This window comes from Amphiura filiformis, chromosome 15 (genome assembly GCF_039555335.1).
Source record: "Amphiura filiformis chromosome 15, Afil_fr2py, whole genome shotgun sequence".
Lineage (NCBI taxonomy): Eukaryota > Metazoa > Echinodermata > Ophiuroidea > Amphilepidida > Amphiuridae > Amphiura > Amphiura filiformis.
The window spans coordinates 55,895,415-55,913,084 of NC_092642.1; the positions used below are offsets into that span (position 1 = coordinate 55,895,415).

Here is a 17,670-nt window from a genome sequence, read left to right on the forward strand (position 1 = left end):
GACTTGGCTCGTTGGATTCGTCTAGAAGAGTAAAACCAAAATAACTACCCAGTTGGATTTGTTGTTATAGGCCTATTTCACAATGTGTCTTCAATTGAAACGATTTTTGACATGCATCATCAGCAAACTCATAGCATCAAAGAAACTAATTTTATACCTGTAGTTGACTTAAATTCATACTTGAATGAGCACACATTAAATGAAAGAGTTTAATTCAAAAGTTGCAAAAAGTTAATAATGAAGTACTCGATTATAATGCACGTTTTCCTGATACCGGGTGCTCGAATATAATTCAAGTGTACTTGCTAATAATGGTTGCCCGATAATGCAAGTTTTCCTGATACCGGGTGCCTGATTATAATGCAAGTGCCCGATTGCAATTGCCCTATTCTGATAATTCTAAATTATGAATCACTGATAAGTGATAATGATCAGAATACAGACAGAATGCTGTAAATGGATACTCTTTTTTGTGATTTTTGAAATCAGCAATCTCTCAATACGCGGATTCAGGGTTTCTCTAGCGGAAGTCAATTTGTGCTGAAATTCCTCCCCACAATGCAATAAGCGTATTGCATAACAATAGATACAGTTCGGAGGTTAATCCATCTCCTTTGTTATGCAATACGCCTATTGCATTGTGGGAAGGATTTTCGGCACAAATTGACTTCCGATAGAGAAACCCTAAATCCACGTATTCATGTGTGATTACTCATGCATCAGACTTATGTGAATTAGAACATCTAAGTATCAATAGGCTATGAGTCTGTAGATGATGCATGCCAAAAATATTGTCAATGGAAAAAATGCTTTTTGAAATATAGAAACAAACCCAAAAGGGGTACCGGTAGTTATTTTTGTTTTACGGTAATAGCTACATCACTTCATTAACACCAATATCAGCAGTAGATAGCTACATCACTTCATTAACACCAATATCAGCAGTAGATAGCTACATTACTTCATCAACACCAATATCAGCAGTAGATAGCTACATTACTTCATCAACACCAACATCAGCAGTAGATAGCTACACTACTTCATCAACACCAATATCAGCAGTAACGAAATCTGATACAAGAAAAACCCTGTTATAAAGAAGTATTTTTCCAGAACCAAGATACATAATTCTTTTGTTATTCATTGTTTTTACAACCCTGATATAACGAAATTTGGATATAAAGAAGTAATTTCTCTGTCCCTGACAACTTCGTTATAATGAGTTTCCACTGTACACTACTTCATCAACATTGATTTCAGCACAAGATAGCTACACTACTTCATCAACACCAATATCAGCAGTAGATAGCTACATTACTTCATCAACACCCAATATCAGCAATAGATAGCTACACTACTTCATCAACACTGGCATGAATTCAGCACAGATAGCTACACTACTTCATGAACACCAATATCAGCAGTAGATAGCTACATTACTTCATCAACACCAATATCAGCAATAGAGATAGCTATACTACTTCATCAACACTGATTTCAGCACAAGATAGCTACACTACTTCATTAACACCAATATCAGCAGTAGATACCTACATTACTTCATCAACACTGATTTCAGCATTAGATAGCTGCACTACATTAACACTAATAGCAGCAGAAAATATTTTAAAAAAATGACAAAAAGTTCTGGGAATGCACTAAACAACATTTCAAATTCCATTGCATCAACCTCTAAATATATCTTATAGGACAATGTCTTTGAAGGTAAATAAGATGGTTCTGAATTTTATCATAGCATGGACCCGAGGGGAGGTCGAGGGTGCTTTTTAGTCTTGTTCTTAGGCTAATTGTGAATTGGTATAGGCCTAACTTAATTTGGATTTCTTTTTTGTCAAACAAAAGCTCATATCTGAAGGAAACTGTGGAAATGATAGAAAAATGCTTATTTGGGCAGTTTATAATGACATGTGATTTCTGAAGGTCATAGTCCAAACAACATGGATTATTAATCATGGAAGAAAGTCCAGTTTTAGAAGCAGGAGGAAACCGTAGAAAACCTGCGGCAACGAGAATGGTCTGAAAACCAAATGCACATAAAGTCGTCAGGAAAGGCTGGGGTTCGAACACGGGACCTCAAAAGCGTCTTCACGATTCAGCACAGTACTTTTAATGTAACATAAAATGAGTATCAAAACACCATACAGTAAATATATTACATGTACATCTATTAACTTTGTACTTGGAAAGTAAAAGAGCATCATGTAAAGGAAATTATGGAAAATGGACTTTAAAAAGTATTATACCCTAGTATTAATTAAAATATATAGACACATGGATTTTTTTTTAATTGTTCAAAGCCCGTGAGGGTCTTTATTATTATTTGTTGTTACACACAAAGAACATTACACATAAAATGCAATACCGTACAATACTATAAAAAAGTAAACAACTTTACATTACTTATAATTTCATGAATATAACATAAAAGACACACAAGTTGACACAACCATATGCCGGAATATTACAAAAGCAATTTTGATGACATCTTTTGAACAGATCTTATCATTATCAAGGTTTCCATTTCTTTACATGATAACTATATCTGTCTCTATTTTTCACTATGTTCTTTTCAACCTTGTCAAAGAAAATTACCCAGTTTTTAAATCATTAAAGATAGGGAGTTTTTAATTTACAAATAAAATATTTTAATTGGATCAAATTAAAATAAAGTGCTAGTATTTGTCATCATAAATACCAAAGCATTTAGCTCTCTCAACCAGTGTGGTCTTTGCAGGGGTTGGGGGTAGGTGAACCACCAAATCCCAAATGAAATGGTTTGCTACCTCAACCCCCCCCCCCCAAAGGTTTTACCTTTGGGGTGGGGAGCTCAACCCCTCAAAATTACCCGGCCCCCCAAAAAGGAAATGTCAACCCCCATGTAGTGTAAAATTTCAAATTGGTCCAGTAAAAACAAAATCTCACCTTTATTTTGGACAAAATAATGTAAAATGAAAATTTGGCTTGGTAAACACAAAATTTCACCTTCATTTTGGGTTCAAATATAATGTACAATTCTCGCTATTCGCAATAAGGGCGCCGCCAGCGGTTTGCGATGTAATCGTGATGAATCATGGGAAAAGGTCGACATCCAAGTCCAGCGATACTGAATATTACCATGCTATTACATAGGAACACGTGACAATATTTTTTAGTTTGTCAAAATAAAGGTGTTACACGCGAATCGATACTCAATAATACTTACTAAGGTGATTTGAAATGTGCACAATTAATTTTTTCTCTATCGATTTGCGTGTAAAACCGTTATATTGACAAACTAAAAAATATTGTCACGTGTTCCTATGTAATAGCATGGTAATATTCGTATTGCGCGGACTTGGATGTCGACCTTTTCCCATGATACATCACGATTTTCCCATGATTCATCACGATTACATCGCAAACCGCTGGCGGCGCCCTTATTGCGAATAGCGAGAATTGATAAGAATTTCCTGCTTCATCATGTCTGTGCGCAATTACCACAGTAACCATGGTAACACAGGACCAAAATGATGCCCACCAGGAATTGTGTCTTTGCTCCTTCAGATGATGGACTGACCCTGATACGCCACTGAACATGTAAAATACTTGGACCTCCAAAAGGATTTTAACAAAAACCACACTGCTCACAAACAACCAAAAATATCACAGTGTTGAAAACAAATTTACATGACCAGATGCTTTATGGTTTCTTCTTCAGGGAACAAACCGGAAGTTTGATGACGTCCTATAAAAGAAAAGGTCCTTTCTTCTGGGGGAGGGGGTCAAAAAGTCTGAAATTAGTTGAAATATCGGTCAAAATTGATCTTTCTGGTTGGAATTTTCAAGATATAGCAAAGGCCTCAAGGCCTATGGTTAGAGGGAAGGAGGAGGGGTTCGTTTATAGGACGTCATAGAACCTTAATTTGTTCCCTTACATTTATACTCATTAATTTGATAAAGAAAATGAATTGTTGGAAGGATTATTTAAATAAAACAAAATTGTAAATATCGTGTTTTGGTAATCAAGTGTACATGTAGGCCTATACCCCCGCAAACTTCGGTATCAACTAAAAATATACCGTAAGAGTGAACTGAACGAAATGCAGATATAATCTGCATAGTCTTACTAAATTGCCGACCATGAGATATACATTTTGGCTATGTCATTGTGAAAAATGGTTCTTTATGTGAGTACATGTGTAAAACCGATAGAAAACAGTAAAATGGGTATCAAATCAGTAATTTGTATAAACAAATGTCCAATAGCGATTGTTTCTGACAATCTCCTTAAATGACAAATGTGCAAAATAGGGTCTACTGATTTTTCTTCACTTTTGCCCCAAAAATCTGACTAGATATTAAAGTTCATAAACAATAACATATATGACATGTACTGACCTATGGCATTTCTCACACATGATAATGTGAGTACATGTGTAAAACCGATAGAAAACTTAAATTGGGGACCAACTCAAAGTGTAGGGGGCCTAATAGTAAATCGTGAAACTTGCTGGTAATGAAACAGTAGGGAGAATTTTTGCCTTTGTATGTACATATATAAACAAATGTCAAACAGCGACTGTTCCCATAATAATAAAAGTGCAAAATATTGATTTTTCAAAACTTTGCCCCAAAAATCTTACCAGATATAAAAGTTCACAAACAATAACATATTTGACATGAAACTGACCAATGGGATTTCTCACACATGATAGTTGGTCTTTTAGGTGTCAAGTTTACTTTTCAACAGAGGCTAACTTGAAAAAGGTCGATATGAGACCCCTTAAGGCCTGCTGCATACTTTGTATTGGTGTAGAATAAGACTGGTAGGCCTATATGCTATTTCAACTTGTCTTGATATTTGAGCTATTTCTGTTGAAATCCATACACCCCTAAAGCAAGACATGACTTTAATATTCCACACAGGGATTGCGAACCTGAATGGATGACTCCATTTGAAATCTACACCCCCTGTGTACATGGTGTAGAATGAAGGCCATGTCTTCCATAGGGGGTGTATGGATTTCAATAGCCGAAATATCAAAAACAAAATGGCATGTACCAAGCCAACATATAATAAATTTGCCCCAAAAATCTTACTAGATATAAAAGTTCACAAACAATAACATATATGACATGTACTGACCCATGGCATTTCTCACACATGATATTTTTTGGTCTTCTAGTTCATGTTTACTTTTCAACAAAGGCTAACCTGAAAAAGGTCGCTATGAGACCCCTTAAGGCCTACTGCATACTTTTTATTGGCGTAGAATAAGAGTGGTACCTGAAAAAGGTCGTTATGAGACCCCTTAAGGCCTGTTGTATACTTTTTATTGGCATAGAATAAGAGTGGTACACGCTATTTCAACTTGCTTTGATAATCATAATAATGGGCTATTCCAGTTGAAATCCATAAACCCTTATGGAAGACTTTACTTTAATATTCCACACAGGGAGTGTGAATTTCAAATGGGGTTACCTGAATGGATGACTCCATTTGAAATCTACACCCCCTGTGTACATGGTGTAGAATATGAAGGCCATGTCTTCCATAGGGGGTGTATGGATTTCAATAGCCGAAATATCAAAACAAAATGGCATGTACCAAGCCAACATATTTCATAAAAATTACAATTTATATACAAGTTAATTGTTTTATTATATGTCATAAAAGGTTGGTTCCCAATCCTTAAATCCAAATACAATTGACAACTTTTGTACTCAAGGGAAAAACAGTTTCTAATTAACCTTTATATTTGATTTATACCATAAAACTTGATCAGTACTTGTGATATTCCAGAAATTGCCCCCCCCCCCAAAAAAAGACTGACTGGAATTCCACACCTTTCCCCTTAAATGAAAATCCCATTTCATTTCCCATTTTTTTTTCATTAACCATCTAACTGCTACACATGCTATGTCTTCTGAAGGCGTTTATGTCGCTATTCATGTGGTGCAAAGGGATAGGCCTACAAGATTGTTTACGACTTGGTTTCCCTCCAACTTTCGGATGGAGCTTGCACATTAATATTTTTCATTAACCATCTATGTCTTCTGTAGGTACAGTAGTTCTCTCGTGGTACAAAGGGATTGGCCAACAAGATGGTTTCCGACATCGTTTTCCCATTGACTGTAGAACGCCAGATAAACATTGTTAATGAAGAATTAAAGGAAGTAAAGCAATTGGTTTAAAGCTAATAAATTGTCAATAAATGCCACCAAAACAAATTACATGATACTTGGCACACCCAAAATGACATCGTTGAATCAAGACCTGCATATCACATTAGATCATACGACTTTAGAAAGAGTGCATCAAACAAAATTCCTTGGTGTACTAATAGACGAACGAATGTCTCACTTGGAAATGTCACATTGGTGTCACCTGACTTTCTGATGGTGCATGCACATTGATATTTTTCATTAACCATCTTACTGCTACACATGCTATGTCTTCTGAAGATATTTCAGTTCAGGGCACTGCTAATTCAAAGACGGCTCTGATATCAAAGACTCTTCAGTGCCGAGTCACCTGACAGTATCATAATTCAAAGACGTCTCATAAATCACATACTCCCTAGTCTCAAAACCCAGCCGCAAACGATATTGTGACACGTGAACTGGCGCAACGGGAATATTTTTGAGAGTAGGCCTAATCAGCATGATCCCCGGGGCATGATCAGCGTTGTAGCTAGCCCAAGTGCCTGCTAGCTCCTGCTAATTTTACTATCCAATTTATGAATTAAATCGCGGGCTCCGGGATACACTCTTTCTAGTGAACGTGAGAAATCGGAGAATGCTAAAAAAATGTTGCTCTTTTTCATAATTGAGCTTAAATGCTGCAGAATAATTTTGCTCCCTCGGCGACATTTTGCAGACTTTCAATTCTCCGGACACATCAAAACTGTTTATTGGTTATTTTCGGAGCATATATTTTTTTACAGATTTCCAACTGAGCCGCGAATTTTAGTTTTAGGCCTATATAAACACTCGTGCTCAATAATTCCTCCAATTCAGCCTAAGTTTAGGCTTTTCTATTTTGCTTGAGGGGGATGTGCTATAATAGGCCTATAGTCATTATATCTATGAAAGATATGCCTATAATTCCTAACAAATTTCCTGCGGACCTGACTTCTGCATGGGTATGAACCTGCTCAATTAGGCCTATATGGATAAATGCAAGTTAGCCTTTTCTTTTTTGACGGAGAAGGGTGCCTGAGGGGGATGTGCTCCCTCAGAAGTTGGAGAATTATTTTCAAAAAGTTATGAAAGGCACAATAAAGTCATTTGGTGTAAAAGTTTACACTTAGGCCTATTATTCGTATTATTTTGGGCATAACAGATTTCAACGGACCCGACTTGTGAGGGGGATATTATCCTCAAACTAAAAGCCAATTGGTGCATCATTTTGCATTAGGCCCCTATTGTTAACTTATTTTTCCGACCATCATGATTAAGCATAGCCGATAGGCCATATAGCCATGTCATGCATAATATGTATTTTAGAATGGATTTCCAGTGGATGCGACTTCCGTGTCACAAATTTCAAGCATGAACATAATTATGATGCGCAATGACTCAGAACGTACTCTTCCTTGTTTCTTCTTTTCTTCCTTGTTTTCTTTCCACTTTTCCCCTTTCGTTTGCCTAAAAATCCCGGATATTGAAATGAGCCTGGGTGGCTGTGGCAAAACAAAATTTTCAACCCAGTTTTGCTAATATTTTGTCCTGATTTTTGTAACATTTTCGTCCCGGTATTGGCAATTATTTTATATATGTTTTCAGTTGTCGGGATATTTCTTTCAATTTTTGGGAAATCAGACCGAAAAAGTAGACCTTTTACTTTTCCCTCCCTTCAATTTTTTAGGGGCACTATAGTGCCCCACTGGCTATATCCAGGCCCGTGACGCAGAGTGGGGCCGTGCGGTGGGGCAAAAGTCCTCAAAAAATCCTAATTTGCGACCGTAGCGAGCAAAAAAAAATGTTTTTTATGCTTTTTTAGTCAAAAAAAGGTCCAAAGTTTGTGAAGAAGGTCCACTTTTTACAAAATCACCCCCTGGAAAAAAAAGAACCACTTTTTCAAAATCAGCACCCTCTAAAAAAACGGGCCTGGCTATGCCACTGCTCTGTCACTCCCCTTCCTTTCCCTCCCTCTCCCTTCTCTCTTTCTGTCTCCCTCATTTTTTTAAGACCCGGGGCTGCAGGCCCCAAAGCCCCACTCCATGGGCAGTGGGCACGCGCCTGGTTTACCGTAATTTGTTGATCTATTTTGAGCCACCTATTAAATCATAACATAACCCTACCCCTATCAATAAAATACAAGTGTCCATATTTCTCCGAATTCGTCCCATGCACGTGTGCAAGAGTCAGGCCACGAGGTTAGGCCTGAACAATTCCGTAGGGGCCTACCATTTTTCAAGTCATTTTTGAATATATTTTTGAAAAGTTGCCGCAACAATGCGTGCCAAAAATCGCTCCCCTTCCCCCTCGTTGACTGGCCAAAAAATCATTGTTCCCTCCTTTTTGCCTTGCCAAAATATTCACTCCCCCATGACTTGGGATTTTTGTTACTTCAAAGCGTTGGATATGGCTCGATTTTGCCAATCTAAGTGTTTTCTGGGACCATTTGTCAGAATTTGCACAGATATATATGATGTTTGCACAGGCAGATATTTGCTAAACATAGGAAAGCATATTCCGATACAGTCACCTTCTTTCCGATGTGCTGCATTTAGTGCCAAACTGTAAAAAAAGCACGACGTATGTGATATCACAGACCCCCGTATGTGAAATCACTGTACTGACCCGTCTTTGATATCAGAAACGTCTTTGAATTAGCAGTGCCCCGAACTGATTTAGTTAACTATTTAACTCTATTGGTGCAAAAGAATAGGCATACAAGATGGTTTCCGACATCATTTTCCTCTCGACTTTCGGATGTTACTTGCACATTGATACTTTTCATTAACCATATAACTGCTACAAATGCTATGACTTCTGAAGGTATAGTAGTTCTCTAGTGCAAAGGGATAGGCCGACACATGGATTCCGACATCGTTTTCCTCATGCCTTTCGGATAGTAATGCACATTAATATTTTTCTTTAACCATCTAACTGCTACACATGCAATGTCATTCAGCAGCGTGCTCGGTGGAAAAGATGGCCTTTGGGGTCAGGATGTTGGGAGGCTTCTTGGGTGCCTACAGCAGATAAAGCTACTGGTCCTGATGGGGTCCCTGCGAGAGTCCTAGTGGAGTGCAGCCTGGAACTTGCAAGACACTCGGCCTGCTGTTCGAGTTTTGCTTCTTCAAGGGGGACTACATCTGTCATTGCTGTTTGCGCGAGAGATTCGAGTTGTGGTCCGTCTGTGCGCCGCCCCGTCTCTCTGCTCTGCATCGGCGACGGGGTCGTGGAGGCTGTTGTGCAGAGACAGCTTTGTTGTGCAGAGACAGTTTGGATTTGGGCCATATCACAGCACAGCTGACATCCTTACCAATCTGACCCAAGAGTGGTCCAACTCCCTGGAAAGAGGCAACGAAGTGAAGTGCGTCTGATTGCCCTGAATATCAAAGCAGCATTTGACAAGGTCTGGCATAATGGCCTTTGCTCATGGCAAAAGGAGTATCCGGTGGGCTGATCACCTGGATTGGGGGCTGCCTGATGGATTGTCTGGCCGGTCATAAAGTGCTTCCGCGATCGGTGCATCAGTTCCCCAGGGTCGATATTCGCGGCCCACTTTGGTTCTCCATCTTTATTGATGACCTGAGTGACCGGCTCTGCTTCTGCCTTGTTTTGTGAGATTACATCTAGAGGCAGCCCTGGAGTCATTGCTACTAGCCTGAACACAAAGCTGGAAGCCTCCTGGAGGAAATGAGGATCTGTGCAGACAGATGGAAGGTGACCTTAAAGTCATTGAAATGAAAGGGAGGCCTAAGGCAATGACACTATCAAGAAAGAGGAATCCAACCAAGCTAGATCTTTTGTTTTGTACCACCAAACTGGCTGAGGAGGAGGAGGAGCTGGAGATCCTGGGAGTCACAGTGGACAGCAAGCTGACCTGGACAAAGCACATTTCTAACATCTCATCCAGAGCAGGACAGAAGCTGGGCGCCAAATTAACTTGATGTCAAAGGAAGAGCAACCGTTTATCAGGCTCAAGTTCACAGTGTAGTGGAATACACCTCACTGTCTAGGATGAGTGCCAGCGCCACCACTCTACGATTACTAGACTCTATCCAGAGGATAAGGTCCTTCAAATCATAGACATGAGTGAAGAGGAAACAAGTACAGAGCTGAAAATTACATCTCTATATCCTTTCTCTCTCTCCATTCAAGATGCACACCAGCGCTGTGTCCACCAGATCTGTAGGCACTGCTACCTCCATTTGTAGCTACCCACTCCAGCTTGTCTATGCATGCCTTGCCGTGATCTCGCAGGGCCAGTTTCTAGAACCATATCTGCTGGCGGGGCCTTCGTCCACGGTGCGGTTCACGTACGTTTGAAATAGCCTGCCGGGTGGAGTGGTCTGAGACATGTCTGACAACGGCACACCGTCCTTCGGGAATGGAGTGCATGGGCGTCTTATTTCATGTGTCTGATGCTTTACTGTACCCCTTCACTCTTGTTGTTCATAAGTTGCTGTGAACCACAGATTGGCCCATATGGTTTTATTTTATAGTGTCTTGGTGCCTTTTAATTTCTTGACCTGTGTAACTTCTCATGGGTAATTGATCACTCTAGCATTTTATAAAAAAAAACCCAAAAAACAGGGACGTTACTTTCCGACTTTCACTGGCTAGCTGAGGAAGTACAGAATTTATACAGAATTTGTATCATCGATCAACCAGGGGCTATTTATTTTTATTACACACACATCCCCTACACACACATCCTAATACTTGTTAACACCGGCAACCAGGATGTACACACATGCATCTGAGAAAACACCATACAACCGGGGACACACACGTGATTTTTTTATACAACCTGACCACAGTTTGATAAATCACCATGCATTTGAACCAGGGACCGTCCTATACCGGGTAACTGTGGACTCATGTTTATACACTTTAACATGCAATTTGGGCCAACCAAATACATCCTGGCAACCGAGGCTGTCCGCAATTCATGTGGGCCCGCATTTCAATGGTGGTTTTTCATGTGTATGTCCCTAGTTGGGGGTGGTTACAAATGCCCGGCATCATCATTACATACATGCTTTACATACAATGCATACACATAAAGTGATTACATAATACTGTAATACGTTTTGTTACCTGGAGAGATTTGATCATGTCTCACCTCCTTTTTCAACCAACTCCACGGTAATAACTCTTGTAGTGAGGGATCAACATTTAACCACAAATTGCCTCGAGCAAAACTCACTTCCTGGGAACTCAATACCACACAAGGCCATTTTTATGTAACTCATTGTACCATGTGTGTCATATACTGCTTCTCGCTATAATGACGGCCTGGTCAACTCATTGACAGATACCAACCTCAGGAGGGAATTCAATTTTTGATCAATTCTCTTCAGGTAGTGAAACGTAAAGCATAATATTGTTGTGACATTAATATTTTGCCTTTTGGAGAGAAACCATGCTTCTGCTACATTTAATTTTCAGAAATTTGAACATTTCCTTTTTAAGGCAGAAGAAAAAATATTTGTGTGCATTTACAGTTGTCTCTTCCTGAACTAGTTCAGACAAGACAAAAAAAAATATAAAAAAATGCAAGAAAACCCTATCTGCAATAGCTGCCTTATACATCATGAGTTAGGCAGAATATCAAATAGTGATTCATTTCTTTGTTAATACATTGAGGATCTAGTGCAAGAAAACCCTAGCTGCAATAGCTGCCTTATAGACATTTGCCAATTTCTGCATTACAATATTATACACACATCATTATACATCATACATCATGAGTTTGGCATACTGTCAAATAGCGATTCATTTCTTTGTTAATACATTAAGGATCTAGTGCAAGAAGACTGCAATAGCTGCCTTTATAGACATTTGCCAATTTCTGCATTACAATATTATATATATACATACATCATGCATCATTATGAGTTTGGCAGAATGTCAAATAGTGATTTCTCTCTTTGTTAATTTCATGTTACGCATGAATTATCTTGAAATAGCGAACAGGAGATAGAGAGTCTGAGTGAGGGCAGCATATCAATTATTTAACAGTGATTCAAAGTGATAAGTGAGCAAAAGAGGGCAACATGTAAGATAATTCATGCGCAAAATGAATTTAACAACTAAAAGATGAATCAATATTCAGCATTCTGTCAAACCTATAACGTCATATTATGACACCTGGCAGCTATTACAGATAGGCCTTCCTGCACTAACTCCTTGACATGTAGAACTGTTACATTTAGTTATGATGTGAATATGGATGCAATGTGGGGATGATGTCACAGCTATTGTTCCAATATCAATAAACACCCTGCAGGAATGTATCAAGCAATCTGAAATGCTGTGGAGGGGGGAATGAAGGTTTGTGGACTTTCTTGGGGAGACTGAGGGGGTTCTCCCCTTGGAGACTGGAAAATCTTGCAAAATTCTTTCTGAGAATTAATATTGCAAGAAAGTCTACAATAGATTTTAAATTAATTTTTGCTGTCACTCTCACACTGATATCATCAATCGCCACATGCAACCATCCACAGCATTATTGAGGGTAAATAGCTTCAGTGACAAGCAGGCCCTCATACAAAAGTATGTTATTATACATACGACATCAAATAATAAACATTTTTACAAAATATACAAATTAAAGGCCTATTCAGTGATCCCAGCGAAAGTGTAAAAAATAATGATTGTATATAAATCACTTAAAAGTGAAGAATAAGTCATATAAATTGTTATCAGGTACTTATTAAATGAAAAATTTGGCAAAAACAACAACAGTATTGACAGAGTTGAAGCCCTATTCAAGTGGCTAATTTCTTTGCTTAAGAAGAGAAATTACAGATTCATGTAAAATGTCTTACACACGGGCCACACGGCTTAACCACTAGCAGGTAATGTTAGCACATCTATGTCACAAAGAAAGGTACAAAACTCTGAATTTTGATGATTTTTATGATGCTCTGGATCAGCAAATCACTGAATAGGCCTTTAAATAAAATAGGATCAACCAACTTGAAATATAAACAAAAAAGGTACGTAGTAACAAAATGAAAATGGAATTAATCAAAAAGACAAGATACATGCTGTGAGATTCCAAAGGTCGTCGCACTTGTAGTCATGGTGTAGCATCAGAGATGTGATGAGTGGGTGTGGGATGGCTTCCCCCTAATTCCCCCCTGGACTCATAATTGTAGCATCAGCAAATCACTACACATTTACCAGGAAACATTTTAAAGTGGACAGTTTTATGACCTCTAATTTTTTGTAAAAATTATTATAAACCCCACATATTTGGGACCCCTTTTCTAAAGAAAGCAATCTGAAATGCTGGGGGGGGGGGGTGACAATGAAGGTTAATGTGGACTTTCTTGGGGGGGGGGCTGAGGGGTTCTCCCCATAAAGACTGGAAAACCTTCTATTCTATCTGTGAATTAACAATGCAAGAAAGTATGTGTCCACAATAGAGCTTAATTTTTTTCTTCAGTGACAAATAGGCCCTCCTACAAAAGTACATACTATGATACCGTAAAAACGTTCGCCTAATGGCGCTATGGGCTCCCTTGACATAACCGGAATTTTAGACACAAACTAAAAGTGCCCTCCATAAAAATCCCACCAGCAAATAAGGGCACATACCTTTAATTCTTGTTGGGATTTTTAGCTGAGGAGGGAGCTCCCTATTATTTTGTACATGAAATTTACCTTAAGGCAAAGGAGTCCAGGTGCGCCATTAGGCAAACGTTTACGGTATATTACAACATCATAAATATTAAAAAATTCACAAAATATACACATTAAAGTAAATAGGATCAAGCAAAAATACAAGATACAAGTGAGATGCCATAAGAGCTCAAAAGATCACATTTGTGGCCATGGTGCAGAATCAGAGATATGATGGGTGGGTGTGGGATGGCTCCCCCCCCCCCCTCAACTTATAATTATTACATCAGCTAATCGCTACAGATTACAAGGAAATGTTTGGATAATTCTATGACCCCTACTTTTGGTAAAAAAATATTATGGCCCCCAAATATTTGGGACTCCTCTTCCAAAGAAAATGACAGCCCCTTACACCACAGAATATTGTGCTTGTCATATATTCACATGTAATAATACATGCAAGAAACAGAGAATTAACATGGAAGAATTATAATAGAGATGTGTCTGAAATTCTACTATTGAAGGGAGGTTATTCCCCTTTTTGTGATTTAAAACATTTACCCCCCCCCCGTGTTTCCAACCACCAACAAGGTATTTATAAACACTTATAATATTCCCCCCCCCCCCTATTATTGCATTGAATTTTTATTCCCCTTTTTATGATTTAAAACATTTACCCCCCCCCAGTTTTTCCAACCACCAACAAGGTATTTATAAACACTTATAATATTCTGCCCCCCTATTATTGCATTGGATTTTTTATTCCCCTTTTTTGATTTAAAACATTTTAACCCCCACCCCCAGATTTTCCAACCACCAACAAGGTATTTATAAACACTCATAATATGACTGCCATCCCCTTTAAATCCATAAAATGCCGTGCTGATATGCAAATTAACTGGCCTATTGTAATTTATAAATCTTCACATTCCCAGCATACATTTGCCCTACAGCTAAAAATCCTTCTGATGTCACTGATAAGTTCCTGCTACCCACCACCCCTAAACCCTCAATGATACAACCAGAGTTGATATACTCTGGCTTGCCTTCTCCTCCCCATGTGTATTTGTACACACCACCCTCCCCACCCTGCTTACAAGCAGCATACACCTGCCTATCCTTCCCAAAGGAAACACCCTCAAATCTCCACCCATCAGGATTCTTTATTGTACACATCTCCTTACAATCCTTCCTGTCCACACCCACTGACCACACTACCATCTTGTCATAACGCATTACCACCATAGAGTCTGCACTCATGGTGATATCATATGGTGTGAAATCCAACTCTACATGGAATTGGTGTGATAAATCTGCCAATTTGCACACTATATATGAATGGGGATTCCACATTCCAATAACAGCAACACTAGCATTGGCTGCTATACACTGTGGGGATTTACTCTCACTTCTAATCTTGTATTTGTGGTTGTGTTTTCTTGATTCCTTTATACATGGCATTATGTAAATAAAAGGAATGCCATTACATATCACCAGCATATCATTTGGTAGTGATTTGCTGATGGCTGCACCATTGATGGCCCTCCCTGCCCACTCATCAGATAGTAAAGTGTATACCAGCTTAGATGTGTCTTCACCCACCTGGTATACCTTCACACACCCATCCAGACCCACAGCCAGGTGGCTGTCACCCACCATATGACATCCCCATACATAGCCAGCTGCAGGGTCTACTGTGTGCCGGTATCGCCATGTCATATCTGTATAGGAAAACAAATAAATACATGCATTATTTCACATTGATATTTGTATTAAATCATGAAATATGTCAACTATATATTTTATTATAATACTCCTAAATGATTTTAACAATGAAATCATAATTATTATAATTATAATAACATAATAATAATAATAAAAACAATGAAATAATGATAAAAACAATGAGTTTTGCTAGTAATACCCCTGCCATCCCCTTTGATTTATGTGTACAGTAAATATATAGGAATGCAATGTAATTCATGAATTAAAAAAATAATAACAATAACATCAATAGCAACAATAACAATGACAACAATTGCTACCACAACAATAACAACAATTGCAACAACAATTATAACAACAACAACAACAACAACAACAACAACAACAACAACAAGAACAACAACAACAATATTTGTTTTAATTATAAGGATGATGGCTATCATTTGATGTAATGCACTGTTGTCTTGTAAAAAGGGTGCTTTATAAATGCTAAATGCACATATATAACAATGACACGAACACCAACAACATAAATAGTGACAACAACAACAACAACAACAGCAACAACAACTATAACAACAACAAGTATATTTTAGATAAAAAGGATGATGAGCTGATCATTTGAATGTATTGCACTGTTGCCATGTAGAAATGACACAACAACAACAATATTTTTTATTATAAGGATGATGGGCTAATCATTTGATGTAATGCATCGTGGTCTTTTAGAAATGGCACTTTATAAATACTCATTGCAGGGAGTGGTAACTTGGCGAGTTAAATAAAGGCGAGTTTAATAAAAGGCGATTTAAAAAGGCGAGTTACCCCCACTGAGATTAGGTTTTTTGTCAATTACCCCCCCCCCCCAAGTCCCATGCACCAGCGAGTTATGACAAAGCCATCGAGTCCCGCCGGCGAGTTACGGCAACACCGTCAAGTCCCGCGAGCGAGTTACAGAAACACCATCAAGTCCTGCAAGCGAGTTACAGCAGCACCATCAAGTCCTGCAAGTGAGATACAGCAATGCCCCCAAGTCCCGCCAGCAAGTTACGAAAAATTCATCAAGTCCCTCCGACAAATTACGGCACAAAAACACAAAAATGATCAGTAACGAGGCAAGTTTAAGGCTAGTTTAAAGAAATTATTTTTGGTATATTCCTATAGCTTCTTGATACATTTTTATCACACCCAGCTATTTTGCTGAAATTTCAAAAACATTTGCAATTGCAACAAATTGAAAGGGAAAATTGTGAAATGGAGACACATTGAAAGGAGAGGGAAAAGGGTAGGGGAAGAGGTGCCCAAAAATTGTTGCAATCTTAACTTACCAGCGAGATTTGCTGTAAAAATCTGTACTCACCGACGGGACTTGCCATATTCTCAGCAGGGGTTACTCTTTAATCTCTGCAGGGGGTAACGTATCTAACTCGCCATTCGAACTCGCTTTTCATCTAACACACACATTTTTAACTTGCCATTTACCTGTCTCCCACTTTTCCATGTTTAACTGTTCAAAATAACCATTTTTAGGGGGTTCAGTCAACTTTTTGGATGCAAGTGATGGGGGGTGCGTGGCACATCCCCTGAATCTGCAAAGAGGTCCACTATTCCTGGGGTAAATATTGCAATTCATAACCTCATCTTCATCTCATTGTATCTATGCATGCCAGACACTGCGCCCCAGGCAGAGCCGGACATGACTCCTAGCAACATCACCACTCCCTGCAAGGTCCCCAGCCCTGCGCCCTTGCTCCAACAGAGGACATTCCAACAGGTGCCCCACCGCCTGTGGCCCAGTGCCACAAACATAGGTCATCTTTGGAGTTTTCCCTGAGAGCCACTCCACACCGGCCGTAATATTTTTTCCTTAGTTAACATTTGCATTGCATACATCATGTACGTAAGTATATGATGTTAGATTTCATGGTGATCAGTTTTATAACACAAGTTAATTGCTATTATTATGTCCTCTTACTTAACAAAAGGAAAATAAATTAATTAGGATTCGAACCAACATCCTATGGATCCATAGTCCAGAGACTATAGCACTGTGCTACAAGTTGTTCTGCCAGAAAGGCGTCTGTTAATCATACTTACTGATTAATAATACTATACATGTATATACAAGTTTCC

General features: G+C 38.7%; 2 protein-coding genes across 4 annotated transcripts in view; one reads left to right on the forward strand and one right to left on the reverse strand.

The window, feature by feature from the left end:
* The window catches only part of LOC140171855 (uncharacterized), a 384,363-nt gene that overhangs the window by 171,823 nt on the left and 194,870 nt on the right, over positions 1 to 17,670 (forward strand). The gene's annotated exons all lie outside the window — the stretch shown is intronic.
* The window catches only part of LOC140170671 (uncharacterized), a 60,868-nt gene continuing 57,816 nt past the window's right edge, over positions 14,619 to 17,670 (reverse strand). For both annotated transcript variants that reach the window (XM_072193918.1, XM_072193917.1), the window contains exon 12: positions 14,619 to 15,533. In XM_072193918.1, the coding sequence (XP_072050019.1) occupies positions 14,716 to 15,533 (818 nt within the window). In that variant the 3' untranslated portion in view covers positions 14,619 to 14,715. The remainder of the gene's footprint in view (positions 15,534 to 17,670) is intronic.